A 16937-nucleotide genomic window follows, 5' to 3' on the forward strand; every position below is an offset into this window, starting at 1 on the left:
AAATATATTTTAGCACCCAGATGCCATGTGTTAAGGCTGGGGGAGAAATGTCTCTAAATAATAAGCAGTCAGACATGTGTTTTTAAATGCATTGCCTGGTTTAATATACATGACAAGCTTTGACAAGTGATGAGCAGCTCCATTATAACAGGATAGAGCAAGTGTAGTGTTTGTGCGGTGGTAAATGACCTATATAAAACAATGCAAAAGGCAAAGTTAAAAGTGAGTCAAGCCTGCACCACTGGAAATAACAAACAAAAAAACATTTAAATACAAATCTATATATTCATAACAGCAAGAGTGGAAAAAAGGAAATACAAACACATAGTGTTATTTTAACAGCTGAATGGATTTTGTCATTACTTCCAGCCATCTGTCAACAGTCAATCTGAAATAAGTCTGTGGAATTATAAAGCAAATGTTTAAGGTTACGGTATATACTGTATATCCCATCACTGCTGCTGAACACCACTGAACAATAGCAAAAGGTTGCAATGTGGCTTCAGTACAAACTGCCATTGTTGACAAAGCATCCAGTGGAATAATGCAATGACGCATTGATAGTTAAATCTTAATCCCGTAAACTTGCTTTAGTGCTGCAAGAATGTCTGCAATAACCAATGTAAACGCAGATGACAGCATGTGTTCAGTCACACAAAGAGCTTTCACTGCTGTACACAGTATGTCCTCATTACTGCAGTTTACCTGCCACAGTTTCACTTATTATTGATTGCAAAGTGGCAAATCTGAGTGACTCTAAAGTTCTTTTCTTAAATAGAACACTATAAAAAACAAAATACTATAATGCGAATAGAAAACACTACAATAAAAACCAAGTCTAATTGGAATCCAGACTTCATCTATTTCTATCAAAAGAGTAAGAGCAGCGTATACCAAAGAGGGAAAGGCTCACATGGGCATTCTGACGATAATGATTGACATTTGTTTAAGAAAAGTGCGTGTATAGGCAGTATGATAGCTCTTCAGCTCTGGGCTGCTGTATTTGTGTCTCTACTAAGGCAAAAGTTGAGGACAGACACAGACACATACAGATCTTCATCAGTCTGAGATTAGATTCGAGTTACTGCTGCCTTCCACTGAGACAGTGGGAGATAATGGACCAGTCGAGAGTTTGTTCCACACATCACATTATCAAGACGAGAGGGATTTGATTTGGCAGGTCTCCTGGTTTCTCAAAGCAGCTTTCAGAGTGTTAGAACGATATCAGTGCCTGTTCTCCATTTTAAAATGGTTTCTATTAAGACTGGTCAGTACCTGAAACAGAAAGCAATGTCCAGATTTGGTTAGAGTGTATATTTGCAACACAAATCCTATATATAAATTGCAGTTGGGTTCCATGTCATGATCATGATGATAATCATGGAACACAAACACCCCAAAAAGGCAGCTAATATATATACATATATATATATATATATAAAATAAACATGATTTTATTACTTTGGAAATGCAGATGTTTATTCATGTGGAACACAACTGCAAATCTGTATTACTACTATATAAATGTTTATATATATATATATATATATATATATACTGTAGTACTATGATAATACTGTAGTAATACAAATTTGCAGTTGTGTTCCACATGAATAAACATCTACATTTCCATACTAATCATGTTTCTATAACATTCCATACAGTCTTCCATAGGATGTTACATAACCCCCATCGACAACAAAAAGTCGTCCTCAAATTAAAAATCACTCTGGTAACACATATCAGATGACATTGCAGGAAGCTGCTTAGAATAAATAAAATAAATTTAAAAAACAGTGCAAATTAAAATAAATGGATCCATGTCATTTCACAACTATCTATGCATCTCATATTCCAAAACAATTTAAACAATGTAAAATCATCGATCAAGGAGTTTACACAGAGAACAATCCCTGACCTCAGCATTCCCGCTGCTGTACTTTACCTCTCATTGAATTATGTTGAGAGATCAGCTGAGGTTAGTAATTGCTGGACAGATATGGCAGTGAACAGAGGAGTGGCATGAGCTTGAGTGGATGGGAATGGAGATCCAGTGATGTAAAGAGAGGATGTGGACAAGGAAAGAGAGAAACAGACCGTGATGGTGGAGGAGTTCTAGTCAGCTACTCGGGATGAGTGGGGAATTACTAATGACTTTTCTAATTGAGAGGTAAACACAAAAAATACCGTAATGGTGTAAGACTTTTATTCCGTTACAGCAGGGCCCGGGTTTTCTTTATTTTCAGAGGGAATGGCTAAGTAGTCTGTCCTGTAGACACATGGGTACAAAAGAAAAAGGCAAAAACTAAGAGTTGAGGGTGTACTTCTGCACCACCTTGGGTCCCTTCAGCAAAGCAGCAGTCAGGACAATTAACATCACCATATTAAAGGGATAGTTCACCCAAAAATAAAAATTGCATCTTTTGTTTTTCTTTACTCGTCATCATGTTGCTCCAAACCTGTATGGTGTTTTTTCCCCCATGGAACACAAAACTAAACATTTTTGAAAAATCATTATGCAGTGTTAACATGTATTTGTTAGGAGCAATTTCAACCTAATCTAACCCTTAAATGTGTAAGGGAAATCTAGTGTATTTAGGTTGATTCACTAATGTTAAATAATAAAAAATAATATAATATATTTAGTGCTGTCAAATCAATTAATCGCGATTAATCACATCTAACATAAAAGTGTGTGTTTATATAAATATATATATTATATACACACACACACACACATATATTGTATTAACGCAAACTTTTATGTTAGATGCAATTAATCGATTTGACAGCACTACATGCAATATAATATTTTGTCTTCAATAAAATAATTTAATGTACTGTAGATGCTACCAAATGAAGCAAATTTTAGGTTCATATTTTTTTTCAGTGTGCCATATAACAACAGTTCATAGTGACCAGGTGCTCCAAAAAGTACAAATAGACCCTTACAAATAAAATAAAAGTCATAATTTAAGTCCAAATGTAAGTCATTATTCAGTAATATCATTTTTTGGCTAAACTATTCCTATAATACTCAATGACTCTGATTGAATATTCAAAGATGCTGACGTTTGGGGATCTCCATGTTTTCTTCTGCTGGCAGAGTGAGGACAGCAAAATCACATATTCATATGACTGACAAACAAATCAAAAAGAAATGACTGACAACAAAGTAAACGTATGGTAAAGAAAGAGCAGGAAGAGATCAAATGACAGTCAGAGATCGATGAGTATCAGTTTGGAATCTGATTACAACAGGTATGCCTGATGTGCCACCACCTTTTCCCATCTGCTCTACATGACTGATGGAATTAGGTCGCACTAATGCACCCTTTTAAAAGCACTAATGCACACATTACCCATGTGTGTGTGAATGCCTGTGTTTGTGTGTTATGGTAGTCTATCAAGTATCCAAACAACTCAATAATCTCCAGAATACAGTGTTAAATTCATCACTAATGATTGAACTTTCAAGTTAGTCTATAATGATGAATGTCATGTCTGAGTAAGAACATGTTTTATTCAGCTGTCGAACAGGCCGTACTTACGCCTACATTTCCATTATGCTTGGAGTGCACTGAATAATGAAGTAAACTATAGAGACTGGAAGTAACATTTTGATGGACTTAAACGGACCCTTTTCTCAGAAGAAGAGACATAGGCTGCATTTACACTGCAAGTCTTAATGCACAAATCCGATCTTTTGTCCTTATCCGATTTTTTGGCCCGCCTGTTTACATTCACTTTAGACAGCACTGGAATCCGATATCTGTGTTTACATTAATTCCTGCCCAAAATGCACATGGTAGACCCTTGTTTTGAATGGCCGTGCTATTAATTCATGTCGGGTGGTCATGATTATTTGCCAGCATAAACAAGATAACAGCTGTCATGACTCATGATTTTTTTGCAGAGCAAAATCAGACGGAACAGCTAAAGTCCGGAAATAATTTTCGTTTATCTACAGCTCAGATCTAGAATTCTGAAGTGAAATAAAGCCCTGTAATATATATATAAATATTTTATGAATTCGAATTAATTAACCAGAGAGAGCGAGAGCGCACGTACGAGTAAGTAATCTAATAGTGAAGCTTGTTGGTTTAATTACAGCGAAGTTATCACATCAGTGCTGAGAAATATAATAGATATAAACTTATATAAGTTTTGTTTATAAAAGTCACGGGCAGAGGTTGAAATTCAGCTTCTGAATGTTTCTGTGTTCGGGCAATTTCTTTTCTTTACAAAGATACATATAAAGGTCCCACCTCAATAAAAAGCTGTGAGTGAGCGCATACAGGCATGTCTGCCTCATAATACAACATTAAAAATATATCTTTGTGAATAAACGTGTCATCCTAGCCTTGTGGGTGGCTTGGTATTCAAAGGGGAATCGGATATGCGTGTTTAGACGTAGGTCGGATGTCCAGATATCGGATATGTTTCTGATTTAAAACCACATTTAGAAGTGGCTCAGATCGGATGTGGAAAAATTGGATCTCGTGCGGATTTTTGTGTTTACACGTGTGCAACAAATTCTGATCGGTGTCAGATGTGAGTAAAAGATTGGATTTTTTGTGCCAGTGTAAACGCAGCCTGATTGTGGCTGAATGTTATGTTTATTGATATATTTAATATATGTATTTTATATCTTAATTATAAAATTATTAAATATATATACAGGTCCTTCTCAAAAAATTAGCATATTGTGATAAAGTTCATTATTTTCCATAATGTAATGATAAAAATTAAACTTTCATATATTTTAGATTCATTGCACACCAACTGAAATATTTCAGGTCTTTTATTGTTTTAATACTGATGATTTTGGCATACAGCTCATGAAAACCCAAAATTCCTGTCTCAAAAAAATTAGCATATCATGAAAAGGGTCTCTAAACGAGCTATTAACCTAATCATCTGAATCAACTAATTAACTCTAAACACCTGCAAAAGATTCCTGAGACTTTTAAAAACTCCCAGCCTGTTTCATTACTCAAAACCGCAATCATGGGTAAGACTGCCAACCTGACTGCTGTCCAGAAGGCCATCATTGACACCCTCAAGCAAGAGGGTAAGACAGAAAGAAATTTCTGAACAAATAGGCTGTTCCCAGAGTGCTGTATCAAGGCACCTCAGTGGGAAGTCTGTGGGAAGGAAAAAGTGTGGCAAAAACGCTGCACAACGAGAAGAGGTGACCGGACCCTGAGGAAGATTGTGGAGAAGGACCGATTCCAGACCTTGGGGGACCTGCGGAAGCAGTGGACTGAGTCTGGAGTAGAAACATCCAGAGCCACCGTGCACAGGCGTGTGCAGGAAATGGGCTACAGGTGCCGCATTCCCCAGGTCAAGCCACTTTTGAACCAGAAACAGCGGCAGAAGCGCCTGACCTGGGCTACAGAGAAGCAGCACTGGACTGTTGCTCAGTTTTGCATGTCATTCGGAAATCAAGGTGCCAGAGTCTGGAGGAAGACTGGGGAGAAGGAAATGCCAAAATGCCTGAAGTCCAGTGTCAAGTACCCACAGTCAGTGATGGTCTGGGGTGCCATGTCAGCTGCTGGTGTTGGTCCACTGTGTTTTATCAAGGGCAGGGTCAATGCAGCTAGCTATCAGGAGATTTTGGAGCACTTCATGCTTCCATCTGCTGAAAAGCTTTATGGAGATGAAGATTTCATTTTTCAGCACGACCTGGCACCTGCTCACAGTGCCAAAACCACTGGTAAATGGTTTACTGACCATGGTATTACTGTGCTCAATTGGCCTGCCAACTCTCCTGACCTGAACCCCATAGAGAATCTGTGGGATATTGTGAAGAGAAAGTTGAGAGACGCAAGACCCAACACTCTGGATGAGCTTAAGGCCGCTATCGAAGCATCCTGGGCCTCCATAACACCTCAGCAGTGCCACAGGCTGATTGCCTCCATGCCACGCCGTATTGAAGCAGTCATTTCTGCAAAAGGATTCCCGACCAAGTATTGACTATTGAGTGCATAACTGAACATAATTATTTGAAGGTTGACTTTTTTTTTTGTATTAAAAACACTTCTTTTATTGGTCGGATGAAATATGCTAATTTTTTTAGACAGGAATTTTGGGTTTTCATGAGCTGTATGCCAAAATCATCAGTATTAAAACAATAAAAGACCTGAAATATTTCAGTTGGTGTGAAATGAATCTAAAATATATGAAAGTTTAATTTTTATCATTACATTATTGAAAATAATGAACTTTATCACAATATGCTAATTTTTTGAGAAGGACCTGTATATATATATTCTCTGTAAAAAAATTGCACCACTCAGACAGCGCACAAAAATTGAGTCTTGTGCTTGAATGGACAAATTCACACAAAAATGTTGTCAACTTGGCGAGTATCCTAGCAGTTATGTCTTAAAGGGGTGGTTCGGAATTTTGGACATCGGGCCTCATTTACAAGTGAGCCTTAGTGTTATTTATCAGTAGAGACATTTTTAAAAAAAAATCATCCAGTCGTCCCAGTTGCGTAGTTGGCCGGTGCTAGGCTAGCGCGAATCAATGGTACCAGTTTTAGCCTGCCATTAAAACAGTTTTACCCACTCCACAGTACACTAAAAGCACATCAGTTATAACGCCAGACTATCGATGTAAATGTCTGTTGATAGAATAATGTTAGAAATCAAACTACTCAATGTAGTTTGACATATCAAAATATATTTCAATGATCGCATTACATTTACAGGAACTAGTTTCTCAGCAGCGGCGGAATTTTATTTTGCTCCTGGAGTAGTACTGTGCCGGAAAGTAAACAACAGAATCGCAGTCAGAAAGGTACAGTCAGAACGCCAAGTTAGCTAGCTAGTAGTAGCCTCGATTTTGAAACATTCGATCAGAATTGAAAGAATTGGCAAAATGGTTATTCACTGTATTTTTAAAAATTGTACAAAAAAAAAAAATAGATGGTCAACAAAAAGTTTCCACAGATTTCCAGTAAGAGATCCAGAAAGGAACCAACTGTGGCTTCTTGCTGCTGGCTTGGATAAGGAGACACCGACAGAGACACTACTAAAGGCCCGAATTTGTAGCGATCATTTTAGATCAGACGACTTTGTACAAAGTGATCGAAACGATAAAAAGTCACTGAGTTTGAATGCAGTTCCAGCCGTCTTTCCCGATGCACCAACAGCTACAGATGATGAACAGGTAATAACTTTTGTTAGGCTACTCTAACCTCTAGCTAATGAAGCTAGTCTTTCATAACTGATAGATCGACGGAGATAACGTTACAGTTCAATGCATTGTGGAGAGTGACACTATAGTGTAACTAACGGTATAACGTTAGTTATTTTATGAATTGGTCCAACAGTCTGTCAAACATTGTAGGGCTATTGTCTTTACAATCCACTAAAGTTGTTTATTTGTCTTTATGTAATGTGTAGCAATACATTATATTTAAATATATATATATATATCCGGCTCATACATGTATGGTTCGTTGAATAACACACATTCCTCATCTTCATCGTCTTCAAAGTCCGAAACATTGTCATGGCTTTCAAACGTGGCCATAATTATATGTCTTGTTGCTTTATTCTTGAAATAAGCTCTGTTTCTGTAGTGATGACGAGTGTCAGCGGCAGGTAAATACACTTGCGTGATGGTCATGTGGACCGGCTCTCTCGGTTGCCTAGGTAACATATCACTCCGCCGCTGCTGTAGACTATGCTGATAAATACAGGGAACAAAGTATAAAATGCAATGCGATGAAAGGGTAGTTTGATTTCTAACATTATTCTCTCAACAGACATTTACATCGATAGTCTGGCGTTATAACTGATGTGCTTTTAGTGTACTGTGGAGTGGGTAAAACTGTTTTAATGGCAGGCTAAAACTGGTACCATTGATTCGCGCTAGCCTAGCACCGGCCAACTACGCAACTGGGACGACTAAATGATTTTTTTTTTTAAATGTCTCTACTGATAAATAACACTAAGGCTCACTTGTAAATGAGCCCCGATGTCCAAAATTCCGAACCACCCCTTTAAGTGAACGTAAACAGTCGGGGGGGGGGGGGGGGGATTACGCACATATATCAGTTTGGATCCATGCATTATTTCTTTAAAGTGACAGCAGCCTTATATTCCTTCTGTCTGTGTTTTTAATGTTAGTCAAGGAAATAATCACTGCTCTTGACTGAATAGCTGAATAATGATTAATCTTTATTGAATTTATACAGTGAAGATTATATGCAATGGTGTTTAAAAAAAACTATGTTTATTTTATTTGTATCTTTGCTCTATTGTATTTATTTGTGCAGTTGCTTGTAGTTTGATTATTTGTTCTTATTTCCTTTATTTTTACTTTACAGGACTACTTTTCCCCTGAACATAGCACATACCGAACCGTACAGAAACGGTGACCCTAAAACCGTTACACCCACACACATGTATATGTTTTTGTGAACTTGTATCTTAGTGTTAAGTTCACATGAAAATGTAATACTCACGCAGAGTCCTGTGCCTGTTCGTCAGATCTGGAGATCTTCCTATAGCAGTAGATCATCTCCACCAGCAACCAGAATGTGAGGAACACCAGGAGCACATACATCATGATCTCAGAGTACAGCGCTGCGATGTCTTGACTCGCTGAGAAAATGAAAATATGTTATCAGATGGAATTTTGTAGCAATCAGAAGAGGCTTGTCAGACAGATACTGTGCCAATAAGGATGTTTGTGATGAATTCAGTCTCACTCTCAAGTGTACTGGGAATGAGGACAAAAGTGCAGAATGCATGATTGGGCAAGTCACTGCTGTAATGCACTAGAATAGTTTTCAAAGCTATTTTAGGTCACCAGGAACTATAATGGTTAGTAAAAACAAAGTGCAATACGTCACCTCAGAGATGAGCAGTCATGCTTTGCATCCAGGTGATACATTTGTGAGCAACTGGTTTCATATAACAATTTTAACCACGTTGTGTGTCTGTGTTTTTTTATCCATTTTTTTATTGTTATATGAACACAAGCACAAGACTACAACAGCATGCATAGAAGGTCTGTAATCAGAATAAATTGACTGCTGGCAAGAATTCATCTAAATAATTGATGAAACTTCCAATTGATTTTATTTGGTAAATATGATTTTTAAGTGAGTAAGGTAGAAATAGATGGATACATATTTCTGCATGTCCTTTAGAAGACACATTACAGTAAACAATTCACATGCAATTGCAAACACAAAACCACACAATAATACAAACATGCTCAGATACTTCATGTCAACTTTCCCTTGGAGGACAGTGAGACTCAAAAGTTATATTTCATACTATAAGGCATGTAAATAGTCAGAAGAAGATCAACATAGAGTGACTGTGTGATCAGAGGTTCTCAGCTTCATCTTTCAGAGCAGAAGCCCACCCACATAGATCTGATTATATTCATAATGTATCCACCAACTGTTTTGCATTTAAAAACGTTTTTTAAAAGTTGAGAACCACTGTGTATACATAGACAGTAGTGCAGCGCATGTGACATTTTTGAGAAAAAAATTATTTGTACAAAATGATTTTACTAAATCTTGCACGATTGTTAAAAAAAGGATGTGATCACATTATAAAAAGTTTATGTATGTCTCATGCACTGCGGTGAGTAGATCTTAAATGGCATGGAATGTAAAAGCAGAGTTGTACTGTAAGTTTGTGGTTCTGCAATTCAAAATATCCCCAAAAAACCCATCACTTAAATACAACGTTGTATGTTTCTATCTGCGAACCGAGACACTCACAGATAGAGATGCATTAGGGTTGCATGATTAAATATAGACAAATATACATTAGGTAAAGTATATTCGATTGAAGTGAGAGGAACTCTGCATTCAGCAATCTCAGGCATCCAGAGAATAGCATACAAACCAGAATCTTTACATTACCCCTTAAAACAGATAGAGAGGTAAGTGGTTGCTTAGATAAAGCCCTGACAACAACTTCCTGCCTTCCAATAAGAAAGCTTAAATAACAATAAAAAAAAGAACAGAGCACACCATTACTAGAACAACACAAACAACATGTCAGGACATCGTATTGAAGGACCGACTCTGTACTGAGCTCAGTAGTATCTGATTGTCAAGTTACAGGATATTTGAAAATGGCTTACAGTGCAGCCATCCAAATCAAACTGTAGAGAAGAGGTAATCAGATCAATTACTGCTAGACAAGGTACTGTAATTCCAGTGTGAGAAATGTCTAGCGGTGTGTACGCTCACTTACCTTCCTTTTTCACCTCCAGATCGATTGTGGTTGTCTTGGTGGCAGAATGCTTGAATGAATCGAACTCAAAGAAGCGGGACACCTTGCAATTGTATCTGCCAGTGTCATTTAAAGTGACGTTTTTGATACTAATGGAGAGGTCCTGCAGGTCCTTGCTGCCGTTCCACGTCAGGCGGCCCTTCCACTGCACTTCTACGCCCTCGGGCTCCTGCGGCTGGCGGTCATACACATAGATCTGTATTGGAGAGATGATTATGTGTCAGATATATATTCATTTATTAAATACGACATGTATTAAAAAAAAGCTAAGAGGTGACCTCACCAGCATTTGTTCATTATCTGGACTGATGTAGGACCACTCCACTTTGGTCTCGGCAGAGATCTCCTCTCGTTTCATGCAGTAGATGCAGGTTAACTTCATAACACGCCCTACAATGGCCTCTGAGTTGGATGGCACATCCACACACACCAGCCGGACCTCCTGCACTGCAGAAAGCACAGAGAGCATTACTACATACACACATGCAAACTTCATAAAACTATCTGTCGGTCGGTCGGTCGGACGGCCGGTCTATCTATCTAGCTAGCAATCGCTCCAAAGATGGAAAAGAAAGAAAGATCATATCTAACTATCTATCAAACAAAGAGCTCTATGAACTGAACTGGGTGTGTCCGATAAAGGAGACATATAAAACGTGCAGAGCTGTGGGTCCCCAGGACCAGGATTGAAAACCACTGTACTAGAAAATCCTCTAAAAAAGGCCTCGTCGACATGACAGCCATCAGCACAGATCCTCAGCAGAGACCACAAGAACCAGACAGGTCCTCCGCACAGACCCTGTGGTCAACTTGGGCTACATACTGGCGTGATGAATCGCTCTTCAAGCAAAAGAATAGTTGAATGCTACTGATCATCATGAATCATAGTCACACCGTGTCCGTTCGTTGGCCAGAGGAGAACTGGCCCCCCTACTGAGCCTGGTTTCTCCCAAGGTTTTTTTCTCTCCATTCTGTCACCTGATGGAGTTTGGGTTCCTTGCCACTGTCGCTTCTGGCTTGCTTAGTTGGGGACATTTAATATTCAACAATATTATTGATCTTATGAGAACTGAACAGAGCTGGACGATGACATCACTGTTTTTTTGCAGAACTGCTTTAAAGATGAAATTAACTAATTTAATAATTGACGATCTTTAGAATGGAACTGAATCAACACTGAACTGACTTCAGCTGAACAACAGCGAAATACATCATTTTCCTGTTATCACTGTAAAGCTGCTTTGTATCTATCTATCTATCTATCTATCTATCTATCTATCTATCTATCTATCTATCTATCTATCTATCTATCTATCTATCAGTCCAACTATCTTTCTACCTTTCAACCACATGTAGGACAATCATGCTTTTAATGGCCATTGGAGTGAAAAGTTAACATCTTTCCAAAAATGTAGCTTCAATCTGCATATACTTTATGGAGGTCAATTAAATCTGAGGCAGAGTTTTCTCAAGGGAGCACCAGAGAATGAAAAAAAGAGACAGAGATATTATTATCCATTACAAGCTACAATTCCAGAAAGAGCTCACAGCACATTCTTCTCCCGATCAGACAAAAACATACTTTAAAGTGCACCGATTGCTGCAGACACATGTTCAGTATTGACCCCAGAGAACACCCCATTGAGCAGGGGCCGGGCCGAGGCCTCAATGATGTGAAGATTGTTCTGGAGTGTTCACTCGACTGTGAACATAACCTTTCTGCCATTGTTAAAATGGAGACCATCTTACATAACTCACAGCCTCTAGCATAAGCTGTCAACACTGATCGTGCCTTTTCTGTTTGAAGGGTCATATGGGCCAATGGAAACACCAAATGTAGTTGTCCAGCCCACAAGCATACTGTAGATGATGTATAATAAGAACTAGTTGTGACATACTTCGGCACTAGTCAAAGAATGTGAACTTGGTGGTAGATGAAATACAATTCTAAATCTATTTCAGAACTTAATATTCCGATGACACCAGACTGCCACAGTCTGTGAAGAGAGGCTGTCTGAGTCATTGACACTTATGTTACTGTTTACAGCTGAATCAATGCTATCTCTGTATGCATAATGTTCAAGCACCTCACACATCTCAAACACTGTCTATACTAATGCTCTGTTGTTTAATTAACTGGTTAAAATGGTTTCTGTATCCTAGGAGATACAGTCATTTAAAATGCTGGGGGGAGCGAGTTAATGAGAATAATTTCTGATTAAAAAAATATTGAACAGGGTGTCCCTGCAAATACTCAAGTGGATTGACAAAAACATCTTTATCTAAAAGCAACATAATAGCATGCTGTAAACTAACCACACATTGATGTCTTTTACATTTACATGGGAGATACAAACTGTAAAATAAAAATCAAATGCAATAAAAAATAAAACATTGAGAATAAATGTATCTTCAGAGGTCTATTTATGTTTCTGTATTGCATATATGACAACCACACATGTTAGAAATGGCTTACAGGACAAAACCTAGTATGCTTATTTTTAATATGATCAGTTTAATACAATTCAGTTCCTATAAATAATATAAAACTATAATAAAAACTTTTATTATCTCAAACTATACTAATAGTTTGAGGTAATACAAACTATTATTTCTTTTTCTGTAACTCTCTTTTTACTTTTTTAATGACAAAAATATGTGTGTTACAAAAATACTCATTATTTATCGTTCGAATTAGACATTTAAAATATCAAAACACTTACCAGCAAATAGGAACAGCAATAACAAATGCAACACAAGCCTCATGTGAGTTGCCATGCTGGGAGTTGTAATAACAGGGCGGCGTCTCAGATTGAGTCTTCCTGTTAGTACAGGGAGAAAAAAGAAAAACCGACACTGAAACTTAATTTTAAAGAGGTTAAACGCTTATATATATATATATATATATATATATATATACAGTATCAGATCTATGACTGACAGGATATGGGTTTCAGCACCACGGACAGCGACCCATCGCTCGCGATTGTCAAATAGCTACGTTACTCACTATTTACAGCAGATGTTTACATCGCAGAGAGAGGTCTGTAAAGATGACACACTATGACTTTAATAACAAGCTGTGAATGAAACAACTTGGAGCTGAGGTTTACGGGACGGAAAGAACGTTTTTATGTTTCTCAAGAAAAAGTTTGAGGTTTCTTACCGAGATACAAACATCCGTAAACGTCTTAAGCTAGAAGCGGACGCTGCTGTTCCATGGCGATGCTCGTGAATCTAAAGACCTGTGGATCTTAATGATTCCTGTAGAAAATGCGCGCGAAGTAAAGAAATCCAGCGCCTGCAAAACGAGCTGCTTCAGAAGATGTCAGTAACAGAGAAGGATTACTGATTTCCTTTTGCATCCGCAGTACAGATGCTCCATCGTCAAACCCCCGCAGCTGTAGAATAAGAGACGCCTGTCTTTGTTTTCTTACTAAGTAGCCACTTACTCATGACAGACATGCTCAGTGCGCATGCGCCGCTTGATCCACTTTCAAACTGGCTTCGTTGCTTAGCAGTGAATTGCAAAAGTCTTTTAGAACAACAACAAAACTTGTTTCGCTGATAAAAATATGTTTTTAAAAGTAATTTTTCATAAATAAGTTGAAATTGTCACGTATTTTAAATGTTATAATAATTGTATAATATCATTTTTCAATTTTCTTTTTACATTACATAAATTTATTACAAACCAAACAATGGTTTCACATTTTTGCATGTTAGCTCTTGTGTGAATTGTTGACATTCATAGACGAATTGTTTCATGGTTTAATTTAGCTATAAAGCCTATACACTATGGAGTATTTTTTTACTTACTAAAGACTATTTCAGTCTTTCTACTTCAAAAGTCCACGTTTAATTCAATGTGTTACTTCTTTCTTATTACATTGTGAAATTTACTAGCAATATCTAAGTGAAAATTGTTTCGCCAATTTGTTTTCAGTGTAATAGAGTATTTAAGAACAACTTTCAGTATGACAACTTACCCCATACAGTGTGACATGTATTTTCCCACTATTTTTAATATATATTTTGTTATATTACTATCTTAAAATATGTCAGTCCCATTGTTTTGTCACCAGTAATATTTTTTTTAAGACAAATTCATAAAAGCTATTTAAATGTCCTAATTAAACTAATGCCTAATCCTGGCTTAATATAAACCCTGTCTGTGAAACCAGGCAATAGTGTTCAATGAACTGTATAAATGTTCTAGGCAATATCAGTGGAAATGTTCAGTATCTTTTTTGTAGCCGTGTCTACACAAAAATGGACCTTCTAGAATTAACCTAGATTGTTCTATTCAAGGCCCGATGGCGATGCCTAATGTGTGAATTGCTCATACGTGCCAGTGGAGTCCTCATGCGCAACAGAACATGACATATGTGAAGCCGAAGCTTCGTCAGAGCCCACACATTTAACACACATCAGTGAGTTGTACACCAGCATCCATCGTTCAGTCATCAGCTCCTGTCTTCTCTCCCCTCATAAACAACATCCATCAACCCCAGTGAGAACAGCACATCCTGAGCTGTATAAATCTGAAGGCTTCTATTGTATTCGCTCGAGAACAGCATTTCATCATTCAAACCCACACACTGGTCCTACTTAACCTACGCGTGGTCGGGGAAGCGTTTCAGTGCAATAACTGCAATTATTATACTCATACCGAATCTATGACCTTTCCAGCTTTCAGTCATTACATGGATGATGAGTGCTGAAGAAACTGACAAATGCAAAATAGCATTTTGAGCTGAAATGTGCCATATGTTGAAATAGGCGCACAAAATCAAAACACTAGTAGACTGTATGGCTAAGTTACTTTCAGTCATGACTGACAGCACATGTATATAGGTCAAAAGCTTGATGAAAATCATCTGAGAATGAGGATAAATGTGTTTCCTGCACTCCTGCTGTAATCCATACGGTCTGAAATGCATATGTAATATGTTTATGCTCGACGGCTTAGCCATCAGAGTAGCCTACAGTGCATTTATGCCCATCTTGCTTTTCTATACACAAAAAGGACTCATTACGGTACCGTCGGGAAGGATAATTTGTTGGGATTAGATCCCTGTTTGAATATTAACACAAACATAAGAAATGCGTCTAATCTTACAATTAGAATGTCGACGATTTAATCTGGACAAAGTAATGTATGGGAATCCATAGGCTTAGTACAAAGGTCAGAGTTAAGGATTACAGATTTCATCATTGGGATTATGGCTGCTTTATTATGTTGACCTCACAGGAAGACAAAGAGCACATGATTCACAGTCCTAGAACTGCAACAAACGGTCTGATTGTGTGTTCCCACCAGTCGTGTCAAATGCTTTCCAATCTATTCGGACAAACAGGAGATTAATTGTGGAAGGGATTGAAACGGATCTCTCTTAGGGTGGTGTGTCTGTACAGAGCTCTAATACAATGGCAGGAGTGCATTGCTTAAAGAGGGAGATGTTGCCAGCAGGCTTGGTCTCAGCACAGGCTAAAAATGGCAGGCCTGGTGGTTGCTATACCCACGATACAGGGAAACCATGGCAACAGCAACGCAAAACGACAGCATGGAGAGAGCAGGCCAGTGCTGTAATGCTTTCATGTGGAGGATAAAACCCTGTGTGTCTGATTATTAGCTTCAGTAAATGAATAGTTTACACTATAGATAAATAAATAATAATATAATATAATATATTATTAAATAGTTATACAAATATAATAAATATTTGATATTTATATTTGAAAATGTTTTAAACTCAAAGTCCAAAAGTTTGACACCACATTTAAAATCTGCAATTCAAAACTGAAAACAACAACAACAAAAAAACAGTTTTAGGATTTTTAAGAATGTAAAACAAAATTAAGAATAAACATGTCTGAACTATAAAACATTCTCTTTATTAGCTTCAGTACATGAATATTTTATATTTTAAAAAATCTGAGAACATCTGGGATTAAAAAAAATGTAAACTGGAAATAGGAAAAATTTGAGGATTTTGAAAAAATAAAATGTAATGATTTTTTTTTTAAATTTGTGATTAAATTTGTGATTAAACTGAAATGATTATGATAATATCATTTGTGATGAATCAAGTATATTAAATTTGAATAATAATAATAATAATAATACAAATGCAAAGTAGACATTTTCACTAATGGTCCATTTGAGTTCGCCTTGTAGAAGAAAAAAAAAAACCCTGTTTTTGGAAGCTCATAATGGGAGTAGATCAATCCCAGGACAGAGCATCATGACCTGCATGATTCTCAAAAACGCTCTGCATGCCGATTAGGTCAAGAAACAGAGAGGCCATTCTGTCAGTCTGCATAAATTGAAAGGCACAGCAGTCTCATTGTTTGCTGCTGAAGTGTTTACAATAAAAGGATGTTTTTTTCAGCTGTTTAAGAACAAGTTCCTGACAAAGATGTATTTTTTTCCATATATTTTTCTCATATGGGATAAAAAAAAAAAAAAGTTGTTAAAGAGTTATAAGCCATGAACCAAGCCAATCAGCTACAAGGTCAATCACAACACTACACATTTTGATTTTAAAGTTTTTGAAAATCATACAAGACTGTGTACTTCACAGCTTTAGTGAGGGAAAGAACTACAATCCCATGAAGCATTGCGAACAGCATAATCAAATTTAAAAGAGATGG

The 16937-nt window shown here is 37.2% G+C and overlaps 1 protein-coding gene across 1 annotated transcript; it reads right to left on the reverse strand.

Annotated features, from left to right (window-relative positions):
- Positions 1 to 594: 594 nt before the first annotated feature.
- scn3b (sodium channel, voltage-gated, type III, beta) lies at positions 595 to 13100 on the reverse strand. The gene is made up of 6 exons (XM_056263358.1): positions 13004 to 13100; positions 10564 to 10727; positions 10242 to 10476; positions 8483 to 8621; positions 2188 to 2269; positions 595 to 1275 (listed from the first exon to the last, which is right to left on the reverse strand). Exons 1-5 carry the CDS (start codon positions 13056 to 13058, stop codon positions 2206 to 2208), a joined length of 657 nt encoding a protein of 218 aa, XP_056119333.1. The 5' UTR covers positions 13059 to 13100; the 3' UTR covers positions 595 to 1275; positions 2188 to 2205.
- Positions 13101 to 16937: the final 3837 nt, after the last annotated feature.

Source organism: Rhinichthys klamathensis, unplaced genomic scaffold (assembly GCF_029890125.1).
Source record: "Rhinichthys klamathensis goyatoka isolate OS25496 unplaced genomic scaffold, OSU_Roscu_1.1 h1tg000206l_1, whole genome shotgun sequence".
NCBI lineage: Eukaryota > Metazoa > Chordata > Actinopteri > Cypriniformes > Leuciscidae > Rhinichthys > Rhinichthys klamathensis.